The sequence below is a fragment of the Pleurodeles waltl genome, chromosome 11 (assembly GCF_031143425.1).
Source record: "Pleurodeles waltl isolate 20211129_DDA chromosome 11, aPleWal1.hap1.20221129, whole genome shotgun sequence".
NCBI classification, from domain to species: Eukaryota; Metazoa; Chordata; class Amphibia; order Caudata; family Salamandridae; genus Pleurodeles; species Pleurodeles waltl.
This window is the reverse complement of record NC_090450.1, coordinates 866194936-866211740: the sequence shown is the minus strand read 5'-3', so window position 1 is coordinate 866211740 and position 16805 is coordinate 866194936. Positions and strand designations below refer to the sequence as shown.

At 43.7% G+C, this 16805-nt stretch overlaps 1 protein-coding gene across 3 annotated transcripts in view; it reads left to right on the top strand.

The window, feature by feature from the left end:
* The window catches only part of SGSM1 (small G protein signaling modulator 1), a 950757-nt gene that overhangs the window by 400327 nt on the left and 533625 nt on the right, over window positions 1-16805 (top strand). For all 3 annotated transcript variants that reach the window (XM_069214718.1, XM_069214717.1, XM_069214716.1), the window contains exon 7: window positions 3866-4011. In XM_069214718.1, the coding sequence (XP_069070819.1) occupies window positions 3866-4011 (146 nt within the window). The remainder of the gene's footprint in view (window positions 1-3865; window positions 4012-16805) is intronic.

Below are 16805 nucleotides of genomic sequence, written 5' to 3'. Positions count from 1 at the left end.
TCTTTAATTTGGCAAGAGTAGTTCCAGTTAGCCACAGCAATAAGACCATTGTGTGTCCGTGAGGGTGGGGGAAGTGTCCTCATCCCACTGCACTCGTGCTCTAGGGGAGAGGACTGGTGTGGTGGTCTGTGTAGTGTAGTAGAGACAGGTGACCAGTTTACATGGAGATGTAGTTGTGAGAATGTGTTCAAGGGCCGGGAGACGTGGTGGTGACGATGGGAATGTTGCATGTATGGTACGGCATGTGGCACATATTTGATAGCATAGTTGAGTGTCTAGGAAAGCAGGGCGTGCAGCTTCCTTGTTTGGCCGTGCAGGTAGAAATTGGTTATTGGGATATGGATCCGAGAATAGTATGAGATTATGCTTGCATGCCCTCCGGTTGCATACTTGATGGCCGAAGACGGCTCTAGAATAACAATAACTGTACCCATAGCCCAGGCCTTTGTGATGAACTACAGTGAGCTGTATAGAGCAGACCCCATGAACCCTTGGGTGAGTCTGCAGGCCTTTTCCAGAAAGCTTTTGACTCTGTGAATTGGAAGTACCTATTTGTACTCCTCGCCCAGGTGGGGTTCAGACCCAAATTCATAGGTAGAAATATTCTATTATACTCCAATCTTACGGCTAGAGTGCGGGTCGGGGGTGACCTCGGACTGGTTCCCGGTGGGGAGGGGCATGCAAAAGGGCTTCTGTTTGTTGCCTATGCTCTTTGCCGTAGTGATTGAACCATTGGCAGTGTGGGTGCAAGTGGACGCCTTGTTTTAGGGAGTTCATTGGTCCCCTGAAGTGGATGATAGGGTCTCATTTTATGCGGATGACGTCCTGTTCTAAGGAAGCCCAGAGATAATGGGGCCCAGAGCTCTTGAGATTCTCCAAATTTTTAGAACATACTCAGGCTTCCAAATGAGTACCAACAAATCTTCCATAACCCTGCATCCTTCCGCACTGATAGGGCGGAGGGCATAACCATAGCGTCCTCGAGATTTAAATCTCTTGGGATTTTTCGTTATGGCAGAGGCTAGGAGGTCCTATGAAAGAAATCTGGTGGTTCTGCTGGAGGGCTTTGCACACGAGGACAAGTTTTGGTCCACTCTGCCACTTTCCCTGTTGGGACGCTCATCCATTACAAAATGGTCTCCCTACCATGTATCCTTTACCAGCTACAGAATCATCCATTTCCAATGGACAAAGCATTCTTAAGAAAAATAAATGAACAACTTAGATCGTTGCTGTGGGGAAGGGGGTATGCCTCGAGTTGCCATAGGGAAATGTTGCCTGCTGGTGTAGGGGGTGAGATAGCCACTTCTGATATACTTCTATATTATTGGGCAGCACATCTGCTCAGCAAAAATCATTGGTGGTTTGAAGAGTTTAGAGATCCAGCATACTTGTTGGAAGGGTGGCCAATGGGCTGTCACAATCTCCTGCACCTACTTTATGGTGGGACCGTGGTGGAGACTCTCCTGCCAGCCACGCAAGTGGTGTTTGGGGTGTGGCTAGATGCTGTTAAGGCAGTCAGGTGGGCTAATAGACTGACACTGGAGACACCTTTATGAAAGGGAACTTGACTTCTGGAGGAGCAAGCCTTTCGCGGATTTGCTGCCTGGAACCTTATAGGGATTTTCACATTGGAAGATGTGCTGCAGGATAGTACACAAAAATCCTTTCAGGACGTGCAGACAGACTTTGAACTGCACCACACACAATTTTTCAGATACTTACAACTCCATCACGCACTCCTACCTAGTATACAGCTAGATTAAGTTATCTCCTGAGTTCTCCCTTATGGAGGCAAAACTCCTTCTCATGAGTATAAATACCCATAAACTATCTAAGGTTTAATAAATGTTGTTAAGCAATTTGCCTGATCCCATGGGGTCGGTGAGACAGGTGTGGGGGAGGCATTGGAAGCACCTAGAGAGGCAGTAATTGCCATCCAATTTAGAATTATACAGTTGGACCTGTTCCACCGCAACTATCTCACCAGGACAAAATTACACTGCATGTGTCTTTTGTTCAAAAGGAATTTCCTGAGATGCGGAGATCCACAAGGGGACTTGTCCCATATGTTTTGGGGCTGCCCCGCTCTCCCTCATTTCTGGGGGAAGAGGGGTATAGGGCAGATTGGAAGGAATGTTGTGTTGGCCCATCCCCAGGGAGCTCATCCTCTCAGACATCATGAATGACCTGGGGGGCAATCGATATCAGAAGGTGCTACTTTGCCGGGGCTGTTGATGGGTAAGCATGATATTGCGAAGAAGTGGAAGGATATGTTGGCCCCGCATGTGGAAACATGGGAATCAGGAATGGTTATTGTATGAATCTGGAGCGTCCTTCTATATTGCAAGAGGCTGTGTATTCCCTTTTCCAGCTAATTTTCTTTATACCATTTTACCTGCCCATTTGCACTTTGTTCTCTTTAAGTTAATTTGGAGTTTATTGACCTGAACTGGTTCAGCGCTCTTGCACATGAATAGTTCTAATCAGGTTGTTTTGCGCATTTGCACTTTATTGGTCTTTTGTACTTTATATCAGAGTACTTTATTTTGTAATTGCACATTTGAAAAAAAATAATGATGAACACTTTATGAAACTTTATTGTTATATGGTTTTTAAATGTGTTTAACCTGATTTTCTGGGTAATTCCTTGGGGAAGATGATTCCTGTGTGTATTGTTTTTATTGTCTATTTTACGAGGACCTCGGGTGAGGTCCAAAACATAATAACATTTGATTGATAGAAGCTTCCAGTAATGTTGTGCATGCTGTACTTGAGCTAAGTGTGTGCCTGTGTATGAGGGAAGGTTTGCTCTTGCTGCCTGGGTGATGTAAATGTTCTGTATGTGTGAGAGAACCTCTTAATACTCTCACTTAGCTTGTATTTTCTATTTGTGTTGCTGCTGCCTTTTTTAAATAGGTGAGTATGCATTTGTAAAGTTCGCTGCACTAAAACCGGGTATCCTGATGCTGGCTGTGAATGTGACAGAAAGGCTGCATATATAGTGATAGTTAAAAAGCAAAGGTTGAGGAACAAAAAGGGTTACAAAGCAGTCAAAAATAACTAGGCTCTGAGTCTTTCGTGGAGAAGATGGTGGTGCTAAAAGGATCTTAAAGATCAAGGGAGTGAGTTTAACAGTTTGACTCTTGAGGAGAATTCCGATCCACCTAAGAATGAGCACTGTATACAGGGCACTGTTAGCAAACCTGCAGCAGAGGAATGGAGTGTCTGCTGTGGCAAGGGTAGTGGCAGGTTTGGGGAGGTTTGGATATGCCTTTTGACCCCAAGAATGAGATGCACCATGACATTTTATCTCATCAGCAATCTGGATGGTAATTGTTGAATAAGGCCTTAATAGAATGAGTTGCGGTAATTCAGTTGCTAAAGGTTTGTAGCTTGAGTACCAGGTTTGAGGTAAAGTGGGGATGAGCGGAAGGATTTTCCGCTTGGCCTTCAGAAGGTACAAAAGCAACAGTTTATTTGTATTCTGAGTGACCGACTGCCAAGCTACATCTCTTGCATTGGTGTATACCATCGTGGACATCCGTCTCTGTACTTCATGGTCTTACGTGAGCTGCAAGTAAAAATAAGGGGAGGGTGGAAGAAGTCATTCAAGGTACTTGGCCAGCCAGTGACAGGACCTCAGGTAGGTGGAGGACATCCAAATGCTCACATAATGATACCTACTGGGCTCAAACTCTGAAGTGGGGAAAGCTTGTTTCAGGGCCAATACTGAACAGGGGGCACTTTTTTCAACACCCATGGAAATGCAGTCTTGTGGGAATATATATTAAATTGTAGTCAGTGTTTAACAGTTATGTTTCACTCAAGTGTTACAATTTATGATATATTGTTTCATTTTTAGTTGGCCCATGTGCTCTTGAATACACAAAGATGAAAACAGCAGATCATTTCTGGACTGATCCCTCTGCAGATGAGCTTGTGCAAAGGCATCGCATTCACGGCTCTCATTGTCGTCAGGATTCACCCACTAAACGACCTGCCTTGTGTGTAAGTGTGTTTTCAATTTGGGCTTACGTCATTTTATATCTTTTCTCCATTTCTTTGAATTTTGTGTATAAGAAATAGCTGTTTGTCAATTTCTGCTGTCTTTTGGAGTCAGTAAAACTAGAGTGTAGGGAGGGGCCTTTCAAATGGAGTGTCCTCTCCCATCACCTGTATGGTTCTTCTGCATTTGCTTTATTTAAAATGACTTTGAGTTTCAAACCAGACATCACAAAATCAGTGGAACGTTGCAGTTTAGAAGCCAATCCTAAACTTACCATTAATTTGCTCTTTACTATAAAAAGTCACTAAAGATTGCCTCATAAATATTCTTACCTAATCGATGTTCTAAATCTGATACATAGCCCTGATTAGTTTATTCTCATTCTTATTTTCCTTAGCAGGAGCGGTCTATTTTAATCGCATCAAAAACTTTTTAATACATATATTTTGTGATCACCTATGATGATTGACAATACCTACCTCACAATCCTCATAGATATGAATCATTAAAAACTGAAAAAGAATTGAAATAGATAGATCCACAGTATAAAGATATACACAAAAAGGAATAAACTGCAATGTTAAGCATGTATCAACCCGATAAAGCTTTATGATTACAGTTAACATTAGGAGAAAGATCAAGATTTTGTCCAAGGGTAAAGATTTTCTTGGATGAAGTGGTCAGTTCCAGTTTTACCCTTTCTCTCAAAGTATTTAAAACTACCTGTTTTATTATCTTAAGTGTGAAAAGTACCTATGCTTTAGCTACTGGTTCCACCATTCACTGGGGATTCTGAATAAAGCAGGGATTTATGGTTGTATCTTTATGAGTGCGGAGTCTCCGCACGTAAAACGACCTATCTTCGTACTCGTAAAGATACCACTCCCAAATTCCTTTGTTTATAGCAAACTGTTGTAAACTTACACAAGGTGTAAGTTTACCTTTGTGAATCAGGCCATATATCTTAATATGGTAGATGCTTCACATGAATGGAATTAAAGGACACTTTTTTGTGAGGGGGTCATTTGTGTATCTTGGGGATGTGACTTAGAATATTAGAGTGGTCTGCTCTGTATACTCCTCCTGGCAGAATTTCCATTTACTCCGCACTAGCTCCTGTGGTTCCATTATGTGCTAATGGAAAAAATGCTTCTTTCAGCACTTGATTGCTGTGCAAGAGGCGAAGGCCTGGTCTCCATATTCCCTCCTACTACATCGCTAAAATGTAGTCAGCTAAAGTATGCAAGGCTGTAACCTTTCCTGGGATTTTCTCACACCATTTCTCTTTCTTTCTTTGAAGTCTACTTCTTTATCTTAGCCTCCTTTTAAAGGTGGAAAGGGGGAGTGGAATTTGAAATGTTACCCATGCATTTTTGTCATAGCAGTCCTTTTACACCAAGGATATTGCTCTGAAAGAAAACCTGCGTAGGGCAGACTATGGGGTCATACTTGGATCAAGATGGGACCTTGTTCACGTTTTTTGCTTGTATCATTCTATGAATGCGATGGAATCCCATCCGTGCTCAAATTAATTCCAGTTGCAAACATCTCAGCAATTGGTCTTTGGAAACTTATGATGCTACCTGCATTAAGGGGATAGCTGTAATACCTGCCTTTCTACCAAACTATATTGCAAGGGATGAGCCTTCTGAAATTCCACTTTTAACCTCTTCCTTTCTATTGCCTTAAGTTACATTCTTCACCATGTGGGGTAGTTATGTAGAAAAAGTAACAAACCTACCTTCAAATGAAACAGTGCTCACACAAATAGTGGTGAACTGGAAGCAAAAGTAATACAAGTACTGGGAAGTACATGGGTATGGGGGTTTTAGCGTATAATGCACGGCACACGTTTGTGATAATACTGCTTCAACAGTACTTTGATGTGCAAAAAATACACAGCTTGAAAGAACGAGGGACAACACACCGTCCAACAAGCAAAGTCTCTTGAAAAGCATGCTGACACAATAGAATGGCAGTGTTCAAAATCAAGAGTTAGTCACTCTCCTCACACAAATCAGATCTGAGTTTGGATGAAGTGCAATTAAGTTATGGACGTGGTTGTGCATTAAGGGGCAGATACGTTAGAGGGCAGCAATTTGAAAGAGGGCATTACAGTGCAGATGAGGTCGGGAGACATGAAGCTGATGGAAGTGTGGATTGATCGGCAGAGGGGGCTCAGGTAGGCTTCCTAGCCAGCTATTATGACTACTTCCACTCATAGCACAGAATGCTGTGTGCATTTTGCCAAGCAGTGTGCACACTCCTATAGCACCATGCCTGGAATGGCAAGTGTAACAAGCAGTACTGTTTCAATAGACTACAGGGATATGTTGTATTGTGTTCTCAAGCCCTCCTATGGGTCTGGTATGTTTTGAAAGCTGTTTCTTTTCATAACAAAGGAATTCAGTATGAAGGTCAGGCTGTGTCATATGTCAGTGAAAAATGCATCAAGTAGGTGTCTGGTGATAAATCCTCTATGGATTAAGATTGTATACAGCCCTATAGGATTGAAGGATTAGTCATTATCTCTTTGGTGCATGGTTTCAGGACTGCATGTCAACCTACAGAGTGAATGTTGATGAGAATCAGGTGGAATGTTGTTTCTGGTGGTGGTTTTTATTTGATGATAAATTGGATGTTGAGGTGGTAGGGTAATTTTAATCTAAGATGTGGGTTGCCTTTTAGAACAGGATTAGAACTGGTAGAGTGTGGGTAATGGTGCTTGTTTGCAATATGGCACTTGATGGTGGTTTACCTATGGTGTGATTGGCAGTGTTCATAGCTCTTTCCAGGCTCTAGAAGAACCAAGTTGTGGTTGCCCTGTCTTCAGTCATCAGATGCCAGGGGAGATGGCTCTGAGTTACCCATAAGGCTCTCAACGGCTCTGGATCTCCCTTATTACAGAATAGGCTCACCAAATATTTTCCAGCATGACAACTAAGAACTTCGAGCACAGCCTTGCTGATAATATCACAATGCCACAGACAATATGTTAGTCGCCCTAGTTTTGCAAAGCAAACATCCAGTTGTGAAACTCACTGACTCCTCCTCTAACTGAATAGACAAATCTGCTGTAATTCCAGAAGACCACCAAGACCTATCAATGTTCACTCTTTGACTAAATTCTTGTTAGCCTGTATGGTGTACATCTGGGGGTTTCTTCTTTAAGTCCTGGTCCTTTCACATGATATCTTCTGCATTTCCAGTCCCCCTTATCTTCCCCTTCAGCCCAAAAGATCACACCTGTGACCATTCCATGCTCTACACCACATCTTTGATCGCCGTTCAATGTATTACAGATGCTCAGTTTATGTATGAACTACAGAGTAATTGTGATGTAGTTACAGGGATGAAACCAGTTTGTGTGGGGGGAAGGATTTTCTGTGATGTACACCCTATAAGCAGTAGTTCAGACTGATTTTATGGATTTAATTTTTTTATTATGATTTAGAGTTAACACATCATTGGCTGATGAGAAATCACATATTTAATAACAGGTGTAAGCAGTTCCACTGCCCTTCCCATTGACATATGTACCCACAACAATTGATAACCTCTTGTGATTCGTTCTTCAATTGGAAAATCCCTCTATTTAGCACAGGCATGTGGATGAAGGCCTCGACAACTGATTTGGGTAGATGAGTTTCGGCCCCTTTGACATTATTTGAAGCATGCCATGAATTCCTATGTAAGCTTTTTTTTGTAAAAAGGTACCTAATGATCTTGCATGAGTCATCTCTCCTCCCTAGTGATAGTCAATTTCTCCATGCCCAGTATGCCCCATATGGAATGATTCCGTTCTTTTATCTGTAAGACCCTTCTCATTCTCCAGAGAGCTGAATTGTACTTCTTCACAGTACATTGTGCTGGTAATATTTGTCTTACTGAATGCAAAAGTAATGTAAAATGTAATGAAAAATGCTAAATGTGCTTTAGGGAGTCAAGCACCATATAAACTGCAGGCCTGGGGATCACCAATTGAATCATAATGCCAACTACATCTTGTACCATTTTCCTGAAAAGTTGTAATTTCTGACATTGCCACATCAAATGTGTCAGGGTAGCAGACACCCTATGACCCCACCAAGAGTACTTCGATTGTTGAGTGTCCCATCCATGCAGCTTTGCTATTCTGTAATGACAATAGACGTTTAGCGTGGCCCATGTCCTCTTTGCCTATTAAACATTTCACTGAAGTATGAGTCCAGCTGTATATTTCCTCCCAAACTTTATTGTTAAATGAGAACCTAGCGTGGCCGCCAACCTTTCTGTCATGTGGATTTCTCAGTGATATCTGAGTGCTGCAATAATTTTTAAATCTCAGCTACTAGTTTCTTGCCTCCCTATTTCTCAAAAGTGGTTGGATGTCTACTAGCTTTTGGTTTGCCATAGGCTTCTGGGCTCAGTGGCAGAGCCTGAAGTAGTGGTATTTCTTAAACTCTTGGATATTAGGTTCCCTTTTAAGAGTCTCAGAGATTTGATGGCAGAGTGCTCAAACAGGTAAACCAGACTTGCACATCAATCAGATTGATTGTTCATTCAGTTAATTGCCTTCAATAACTGCTCTTAATCATGTATTCCTGATATGATTTGATCACTATTGCACCACTATTGTTCGGATTCAGCATTTTCCCACTTTACTCTAAAGTGCATTTGTTGCCTTATGGTATTTAGGGGTGTGGTAAGGCCTAAAACACCTCTGTTCAGGTGTTGCACAACGTAGCAATCTAGATAACCTGGACTTTTTTTCAGTCCAAATGACGCTATTTATCACCCTCTAAAAATATTTAGGCAGTGGAATGGTGATAGGAAGAAACAAGTCCTAAATAAGCTATCAGATTTTAGGAAATATAGTCCTCTTCATCGCTGATGTCCTCCTCGTTTGACAAGCTTTGAGAACTTTTTACAGTTTCTGCAACAGTGGGTAAAACTTCGCTGAAATCAGTCACTTCCCTGATAAACATTTTCTATATTCCCAAATAAGTTATAAAGTTCCTAAATCATTTAAAATAAAGCATGTCTTCAACTCTGTGTGGCTGACACGTTTAGAATCTCTGAATATTGGATGTGAATTCTACCTGCTCATCAGCTTCTAATTCCGCTGTTAAAGATGGCATGGAACAAGAGAATCAGGGGTACCTGCACGTCATAGCCATACTGTTGGACTTTTGCTTTTGCAGGGTCATCCCCAGACTTTTTTGCCTCCTGCCTCCTATATTTTTCTGACATGTTGCTGTTGGCTTTTCAACTCTGAGCACTTTACCACTGCTAACCAGTGCTAAAGTGCATATGCTCTCCTGTTTAAATTGTATGTAAGTGGTTCATCCATGATTGGCATATTTGAATTACTAGTAAGTCCCTAGTAATGTGCACTAGAGGTGCCAGGGCCTGTAAATCAAATGCTACTAGTGGGCCTGCAGCACTGGTTGTGCCACCCACATAAGTAGCTCTGTAATCATGTCTCAGACCTGCCACTGCAGTGTCTGTATGTGTAATTTTACACTGTAAATTCGACTTGGCAAGTGTACCCACTTGCCAGGCCTAAACCTTCCCTTTCCTTACATGTAAGGCACCCCTAAGGTAGGCCCTAGGTAGCCCCAAGGGCAGGGTGCAGTGTATGGATAAGGTAGGACATATAGTAATGTGGTTTATATGTCCTGACAGTGAAATACTGCCAATTTCGTTTTCACTGTTGCAAGGTCTGTCTCTCTCATAGGATAATATGGGGGCTACCTTTAAATATGATTAAAGTGTAGATTCCCCTAGAGAGTAGATGGACAGGTGGAGTTTGGGATCCCTGAACTCACAATTTAAAAATACATCTTTTGGTAAAGTTGATTTTAAGATTGTGCGTTTGGAAATGCCACTTTTAGAAAGTGAGCATTTTCTTGCTTAAACCATTCTGTGACTCTGCCTTGTTTGTGGATTCCCTGTCTGGGTCAGTTTGACAGTTGGGTTGTTTTTCACCTCACACCAGACAGTGACACAAAGGGAGCTGGGGTGTGATCTGCATTCCTGATTAGCCATCTCTGCTAGGAGGGAGGGGTGGAGTGGTCACTCTCATCTGAAAGGACTGTGCCTGCCTCTGACAATGCTGTCTCCAACCCCCTGGTGTGTGTCTGAAGCCTTGCCTGGGCAAGGCAGGATTTCACAAGAAGGTGTGAGTCCCCTTTGAAGGAAGGTGACTTCAAAGACTAAAATGGGTATAAGAAGGGCACCCAAACTTACAAACTTTAGAAACACTTCTGGAATCAAGGGGAACCTCTGCCTGGAGAAGCGCTGATCGCTGAGGAACAAGTGCTGCCCTGCCTGTGACTGTGCTTTGTGGAGCTTTCCTGCAGTGCTGCTTCTGCCTGAGCAAGAGGGCAAAGACTGGACTTTGTGTGCCTTCCATCTTGAAGAAGAAATCTCCAAGGGCTTGATGTAGAGCTTGCCTCCTGTTATTGAAGTCTCAGGGATAGCAAAGACTTCTTCCTGCCAGCACCTGGAGTCTCTGGAGAGACCCCTACTCTGCTCTGTGGTGCCCTTCCAGTTCCTGGGACCCTGAAAGGAGAGGCTGGCAGCCTAAGGACAAAAATACACGCACCGAGCGCCGTGCGGAGAAAAGATCGACGCGAATCCGATCGCGGCTGAGAAAACGACGCGACGCCGGCTCCGCAGCTGAGAAACGACGCCGCAGGAAACGCGACCGGAGAATCGACGCCCGGAGCAGGAGAAACGACGCGCAGCATCGCTGACGAAGGCTGAGAGATCGCAACCTGCGCCGCGGGACTTTCGGACCGTCGCGTGGCTGGCTGTTTCGACGCGCATCGCCGTGCCGAGTTGTTTTCGACGCATATAACCGTGCAGGGTTATTTTCGACGCGCACAGCCCGTGCGGGGTTATTTTTGACGCAAACCAGGTACATTTACACGCTAGCAGCGCTAGTGTGTTGTTACAACTACCTAAAGACTCTTTTTATTTTAAACCTTTTAAAAATCATAACTTGACTTGTGTATGTTGGATTTTTGTCGTTTTGGTCTTGTTTTGTCTAGATAAATATTTCCTATTTTTCTAGACTGGTGTTGTGTCATTTTGTAGTGTTTTCATTAAGTTGCTGTGTGTGTTGGTACAAATACTTTACGCCCAGCACTCTGAGGTTAAGCCTACTGCTCTGCCAAGCTACCAAGGGGGTAAGCAGGGGTTAGCTGAGGGTGATTCTCTTTTATCCTAACTAGAGTGAGGGTCCTTGCTTGAACAGGGGGTAACCTGACTGTCAACCAAAGACCCCATTTCTAACACATACAGTTTATAGATGCCCCCACCAATTGACCCCCCACCAACTGATGCAGTATATCTGTATTTCTAGAGTTTCTACACTACCGCCGATCGCTTCATACCGAGACCATACAGTGGTGGGGTGAATGGACAACATTGTCTTGTGTCCCTTGGGATCTCAATGACATAGGAGGATCCTCCTTAACTCATATTATGGCTGTAGTTTTCTCATAAAAGCCGTGAACGAATATCAAAATTTTGGGCAAGTGCCTGATCTCTCCAATGTTTATCCAAGGAACTGTGAAGCTGGTCAAACAACATCTCTGTGTCTAGTGAGAACATACGTGGAATATAATATTTTTCATGTCACCACAATGTCTATTGAAAATTAAATCTGAATGTCTGTTTCAATGAAGCCTTGGAGTATTGCCCCTAAACAGGGTGCCAAAATGCTTCTCCAGGTAGCCTGTCACCACATCCCGTAAAGGAGCCTACACTTGATATAACAGGTAAAGAAAATGATGAAACACTCTTGCGATCGTTTGGATGTCTGTTCTAAGGGTCCTAGCCATAACATCACCCCAATTATCCTATCTCTCATAGTCTCTCGCTATGTTTGTATGCTATTGGTTGACCTTGTTCTTCTCACTACAATAACTCTTTTTAGGCCTTAGCAATTCATATTCAGCCTTGAACAAGTCTAATGCCGTGACCTGTGCTCTAACTGCCCACAGTCAATGCCAGATTCTCAAGGCTTCTGTCCTTTTATGTAATAGTTACGACTCCTTTAGTTGTCCTTCTAGCTGCTCTCTTGCATCAGCCCTACTGTTGTTTAAACTGGATCTAGTAGATTTCTGTGACAGTAACCACAGTCTCCTCATTGCCGTCTTCATCGACGACGACCCTGTTGATGGTAGCTTCCACCACGATACCGTCGACGGTTAAGATTTCAACGGGGACTAAATCCACAACTGCTCCTGTCGCACCGTTGACGAGGGTGTCTACAACTCCATCGTGGAGGGAAATATTGCACAGAAGTCAGGAAACAAGAAGAATTACTCTGGAGCATACTTCTTGTAGTAAGATAAGCCCTCTAATTCCAGTACATCTCTTAGAGGTTGACCACGAATCGGATGATGAGGGTCCATTTGGAACAGCACACAGCCCCTCACAGTTGAACGTGAAGTACTAGGACGACGATGAGGAGTATGGCGACGCTTATGACCCCCAGTAGTACGCAGGAGATCAAGCATATCAAGAGGATTTGTATATGCCGAGCTCAGAGCAATGTTAGCCAACTACAGTAGGCGCTTTCCTGCGACAGAACAGGTGCAACCTCGTCCTCCTTCATCGCCTGTGTCTCCGATAGCCACCCCACGCCAGAGGCTAACCACTCTACCGGTGACGAATGTGGCCACACCGGATATGACCCTACCACATAAGACTGACATATCGGAAGGAGAACAAGAGGAAGGTGAGCTCCTAGACAACCAGTCTGAGTGGGATGGGTATATTATTCCAGCGCCTCCTTCACCTTCGAAAGTAGACTCACCTCCAGAGGACATCGTAGGATTCCACAATCTTATGGAAAGGGCTGCTAAGCGTTTTGCGCTTCCAATGCCATCCAAACAAACTGATTGCTTTCTATATGACTTTAAGGAACCATTTCAGAAGTCAGTACGCTCCATTCCACCAGTCAGTTACACATGGGAGGAGAGTTTAAAGGTTATGCAAAAATCCCTCTGCACCAATTTCCGCAGTGCCCGACAAAGAGGGTAGACGATTAGACAATATTGATAAAAGATTTTCCTCAATGTCTAGTCTCACTATAAGAGTGGCTAACTCCAGGGCAGTGTTAGCCAGATATGATAGGCAATTATGGGCTGACATCGCCCCATATCTTGATCAGTTGCTGGAGGACATTAGATCGGAGGACAGAAAGACGTTACACGAGGGAGAAGGCACATTGGCGGAGATAATAGATTGTGTAATGTATATAGCCACTACTGTGTTTTGTCAGCTTGCAGGGGTTGCTGTCCTCAGAAGACAAGGTTGGCTGAAGGCCACATTGTTCTGTCCTGAAGTGCAGAATAAAATACTATATCTTCCTTTTGATGGTCAAGTGCTGTTCGGCAAACATGTTGACAAGGCATTGCAGTTGATTAAATCGGACACTGAGACAGCAAAATCTTCGGGAACACTCCAATTCCCTAAACCTTCCTTTCGAGACATGAGTGGGCGTGGAATGGCTTCATATAGGGGAGGCTACCAGCAATTCAGATATCTGTCATTTGCATCCTCTTCCCAGCAACACACCCAAAGACAGTCTCCACTAGCGGCGAACAGTAGGTCTACCACCAGAAGATGCTCAGCTCGTACAAATAAAGCCTCGGCTCGCACATCATGATGTGTCCAGGGCTCCGGCTACCCCCAACCACCTGCCCCCAAATCTAGGTGAAAGATATAATTTTTTCTCCAGCAATGGCTAACCATAACATCGGACAAGTGGGTCTTACAGCTGGTAAAGTGTGGACGCACACTGGAGTTTGTCCCAATGCCTCCATCCAATCCAGATTTTCCTAAAGTGTCTACAACAACTCAAGAGAGAGAGATCAACAAAATGATCCTCAAGGGTGCAGTAGAAAGGGGGCCTCCATCACAGCGAGGAAAATAATTCTACTCCAGATTCTTCCTCATTTGCAAAAAGTGGAAAGACTGGAGACCGATCCTGTATTTCAGAGAATTAAACACCTATTTGAGAAAACAGTCGTTTAGCATGATCACCCTATAGGACGTCCTTCTTCGGCTGAACCAGGGAGACTTTAAGTCTAACCTAGACCTGAAGGATGCATATTTCCACATCCCAATTCACCCAGCCCACAGACGGTACCTAAAATTCATGGTAGCCGGAAGCCATTTTCAATTTCGAGCCCTTCCATTCGGTCTAAAATCAGCGCCCCAGGATAGCCACAAAGTGCCTGGCTCCTATTTCAGCCTTTCTCAGGAGAAGAAAACATCAAGTGTCCCATACTTAGCCAACTAGCTGATATAAGCAGACACCTTATTGGCAGGACGCAGGTCAACAGGAAAGTGCATTGCCTTACTCAACAGCTTAGGCCTGACTATAAACTGGGAGAAATCCAAACCACAGCCATCACGCATGATAACTTTTCTAAGGGCAAACCTGGACACTCAATCCAACATGGCCTGCCCCACTATAGAAAGACAACAAAAACTGCTATCTTTGGTAAAGTCAATACAAAGAAAAGAATATGTTTCAGTACGCCTTTACAAATCCTTATTGGGGTTGAGGTCTTCATGCATACCTCTAGTTCCTCTCTGCAGACTCAAAAAGCGCCCCCTGCAAGAACAGCTCAATCTGCAATGGCCCCAGGTCTCAGGAAGCTTAGAAGATTGCATCAAAATCACTCTGGCGATCACCAAGGCTCTGGTGTGGTGGTCTCAGAAACATCATTTTTCCATCAGCTTATCTTTCCTTCATCGCCCAGCCCCGTGGATAATCACCACAGATGCCTTTCTGGAGGGTTGAAGAGCGGTTTTACAGGGCCGTAGATAAGTGGCAAATGACCACCGGAGTCACAAACAATGCACATCAATCTGCTAGAGCTGAAAGCAGTCTGCCTAGCCTTGTAGGCTTAACTCCCGAAGTTAGCCCATTCAGAAGTGCTAAGAAGAACAGACAATACCACTACAATGCATTACATCAACAAGCAAGGAGGCACAAGATCTCTTCCTCTCTCCAAGGAAGCGCAGGACATTTGGAATTGGGCTGTACAGCATGGCATTCTCCTAACAGCAGTTCACCTTCCAGGCATCCAGAACATGGGAGCGGACTCGCTCAGCAGACTAAAATCAGTCTGACATGAATGGGAACTAGACCACTCCACGGTCAACCACATATTTTCCCAGTGAGGATCACCCAACCCCGACCTCTTCGCCAGCCGTCAAACATCAAAAGCCAATACTATGCAAGCTGGCATCACCAGAGGATATCATGGAAGAATGCAGTTTCCATAGCATGGTCAGGAATCTTTGCCTACACTTTTCCACCCATTCCCTTGATCCTGGGAGCCCTAACAAAAATAAAGAGAGAGCCATGCACGCTAATACTAATAGCCCCATACTGGCCTCCCCAGCATTGGTTCACGGAGCTTCTTCTCCTGTCAGTGAAGCCTCGCATCCCACTGAGAGGATCTCTGCATCTGCTAACAATGAACAACAGACCAGTCTTACATCTGAATCCTCAATCAATGCAGTTATCAGCATGAAAGTTTCAAATACTGGAGAACTAAAGTTACAAGTAAGTAACTCATTTTCTCACTGTTCCAGAGCACTCGTTTGCTACTGTGAAGTGCAGATACTCTTCTATTAAAAATATTGTACCCAGAAGATTATTGCACACATTCGAAAAAGTGCAGGTACCATTGGTTTCAAATTAAAAAAGCGCAGGTACTGAGTCGGCCCATTTAAAGCAACGTGTCCTTAATTTGGAGACAAGCGGACAGTGCACAGTTGTACTTAATTTCGAAGGGTTTTGCAGAAGTGCGGAATAATGGTGTCTGCTCATTTCACCTGTCTGGCAATGCCGACTCTGCATTGATTGAAACACATTTGACATTATCATTTTGTTAAAACACAGGTGCATGTAAAATGTACCACAGCCCACAGTTTCACTGATCCCTTTCCATGTTTCCTGCTACTGCAAACAGCGTATCTCTGAAAGTGACGCGTGTAACCTGCGCCCTGAGGGACAGGGGGCTATTAGTCAGACTTTGAGTTGTTCATGGCAACGAGCCCCGGGAAACACCTCTTGTCAGATACGCCCCAGAGCATTCACTCATCATCAGGGAAAGTGCTATTCTTGTTTCCACACCCTAGAAATCTCTCGACTTTTGCTCTCATTCTGTCATTTCAGATTTCCTTTACAGTGAACATTTTCAGTTTTCCTAATTCACTCTTCAAATAGTGAATATTTGTTTTATGGTGCATGGCCTTTTTTAACGTCCATCGAGATGAGTGAGTTGTACTCCAATTCCAAATTCCATAAGCTCCACATTTTTACCAAGATATTTTGCGCCACATTCATTCTGCGATCAGTATTGTTTAATTTTCCTGCAGCAAAACAGCACTGCCCAGCTCAAAAAGAAAGGTAATAGCACATCCACATGAAATGTGCGCTATGGGGCCTCAGTGTATATTAACATCAACCGTCTCTTTAAGCAGTCCGACTCTTGTTGGTCCCTCGTTTAGGTTTTGCCTACAAGACAGTGCATGTATTGTCTGTTGCAAAAAGTATTGTCAGCTTACAGTGTACTCAAAGCCCACCAATTGTTTACTGTTGATTGTTAATGTCACTCTCACTTGTCTTCTTATTATTCGCCAGCTTGTGTAGGCTTTACTTCCTCTTTGTCCATTTGTCCTTCCCCTGGAGCACTGATGCATTGCTTCTGTCCTTCCACTATTCACTTTTAAACTGTTTGTTTATTTGTATGCACTCTGGTGAGTGCTTGTGTTT